We start from the raw sequence: 706 nt of genomic DNA, 5'->3' as shown, positions 1-706 counted from the left end.
GGTGCACGCCTGCATTGTGGGGCACATGCCTGCATTGTGGGGCTTACCGAGTTCCTTGGAGCCCTGGCTCTCGCTGGCGAGCTCGCCCATCTTCACGAGGGCGTCGAAATAGCCCTTGGCGGCGTAGGTCACACCTGCGGGGGGAGGGGGGTGAGTTCCCTCTGGGACGAGTACCCGCGGCCAGCCCTCCCGATACGCTTCAGTCTAGGCTGGACCCCGCCTTCTGAGTGATGGTCCCCCTACCACTTGAGGAGTCCCTTGGAACACAGGTGCGTCCAGGTGCAGAGCCTGGAGTCCTAGCGCTGGGGGCTACTCCAGCCTGGGAACCTGGGGGCGGGGGCGCCTCGGGAGACAGACTCAGGGAGTGCACAGCCAGGAAGATGCAGCTCCAGGCCCTGCCCGTCCAGCCCCCGGTCTGGAGCCAGACTTGTAGCTGAGGTGCCTCAGGCTCTCAAAGCTGCGGGATCACCTGCCTGCGGGAGGGGTTCACCGTGGACCTGACTTTGAGGCCCAGAAGCTGGGGTGCCGAGTCCATGCCCACCCAGCACCTGCTGTCCAGCCGCTTGGAGGCCGGGGTGCCCCTCAGCAGAGACGCCGGCCCAGGCCCAGGCCCAGGCCCCAGCGGCACGATCACATTTCTAACCCGTTTCCTACGGAACCCACTCGGGCATCCACCTGGCGCTCATCAAACCACTCCTGCTTTCAG

General features: G+C 65.9%; 1 protein-coding gene across 1 annotated transcript in view; it reads right to left on the bottom strand.

Moving 5' to 3' along the window:
* BAIAP2 (BAI1 associated protein 2) overlaps positions 1–706 on the bottom strand; it is a 28,078-nt gene that overhangs the window by 26,666 nt on the left and 706 nt on the right. Inside the window, exon 2 of the mRNA XM_015559770.1 lies at positions 48–134. Coding sequence (XP_015415256.1) covers positions 48–134 — 87 coding nt within the window. The remainder of the gene's footprint in view (positions 1–47; positions 135–706) is intronic.

This window comes from Myotis davidii, unplaced genomic scaffold (assembly GCF_000327345.1).
Source record: "Myotis davidii unplaced genomic scaffold, ASM32734v1 scaffold211, whole genome shotgun sequence".
NCBI lineage: Eukaryota > Metazoa > Chordata > Mammalia > Chiroptera > Vespertilionidae > Myotis > Myotis davidii.
This window is presented reverse-complemented; position numbering and strand designations above follow the sequence as displayed.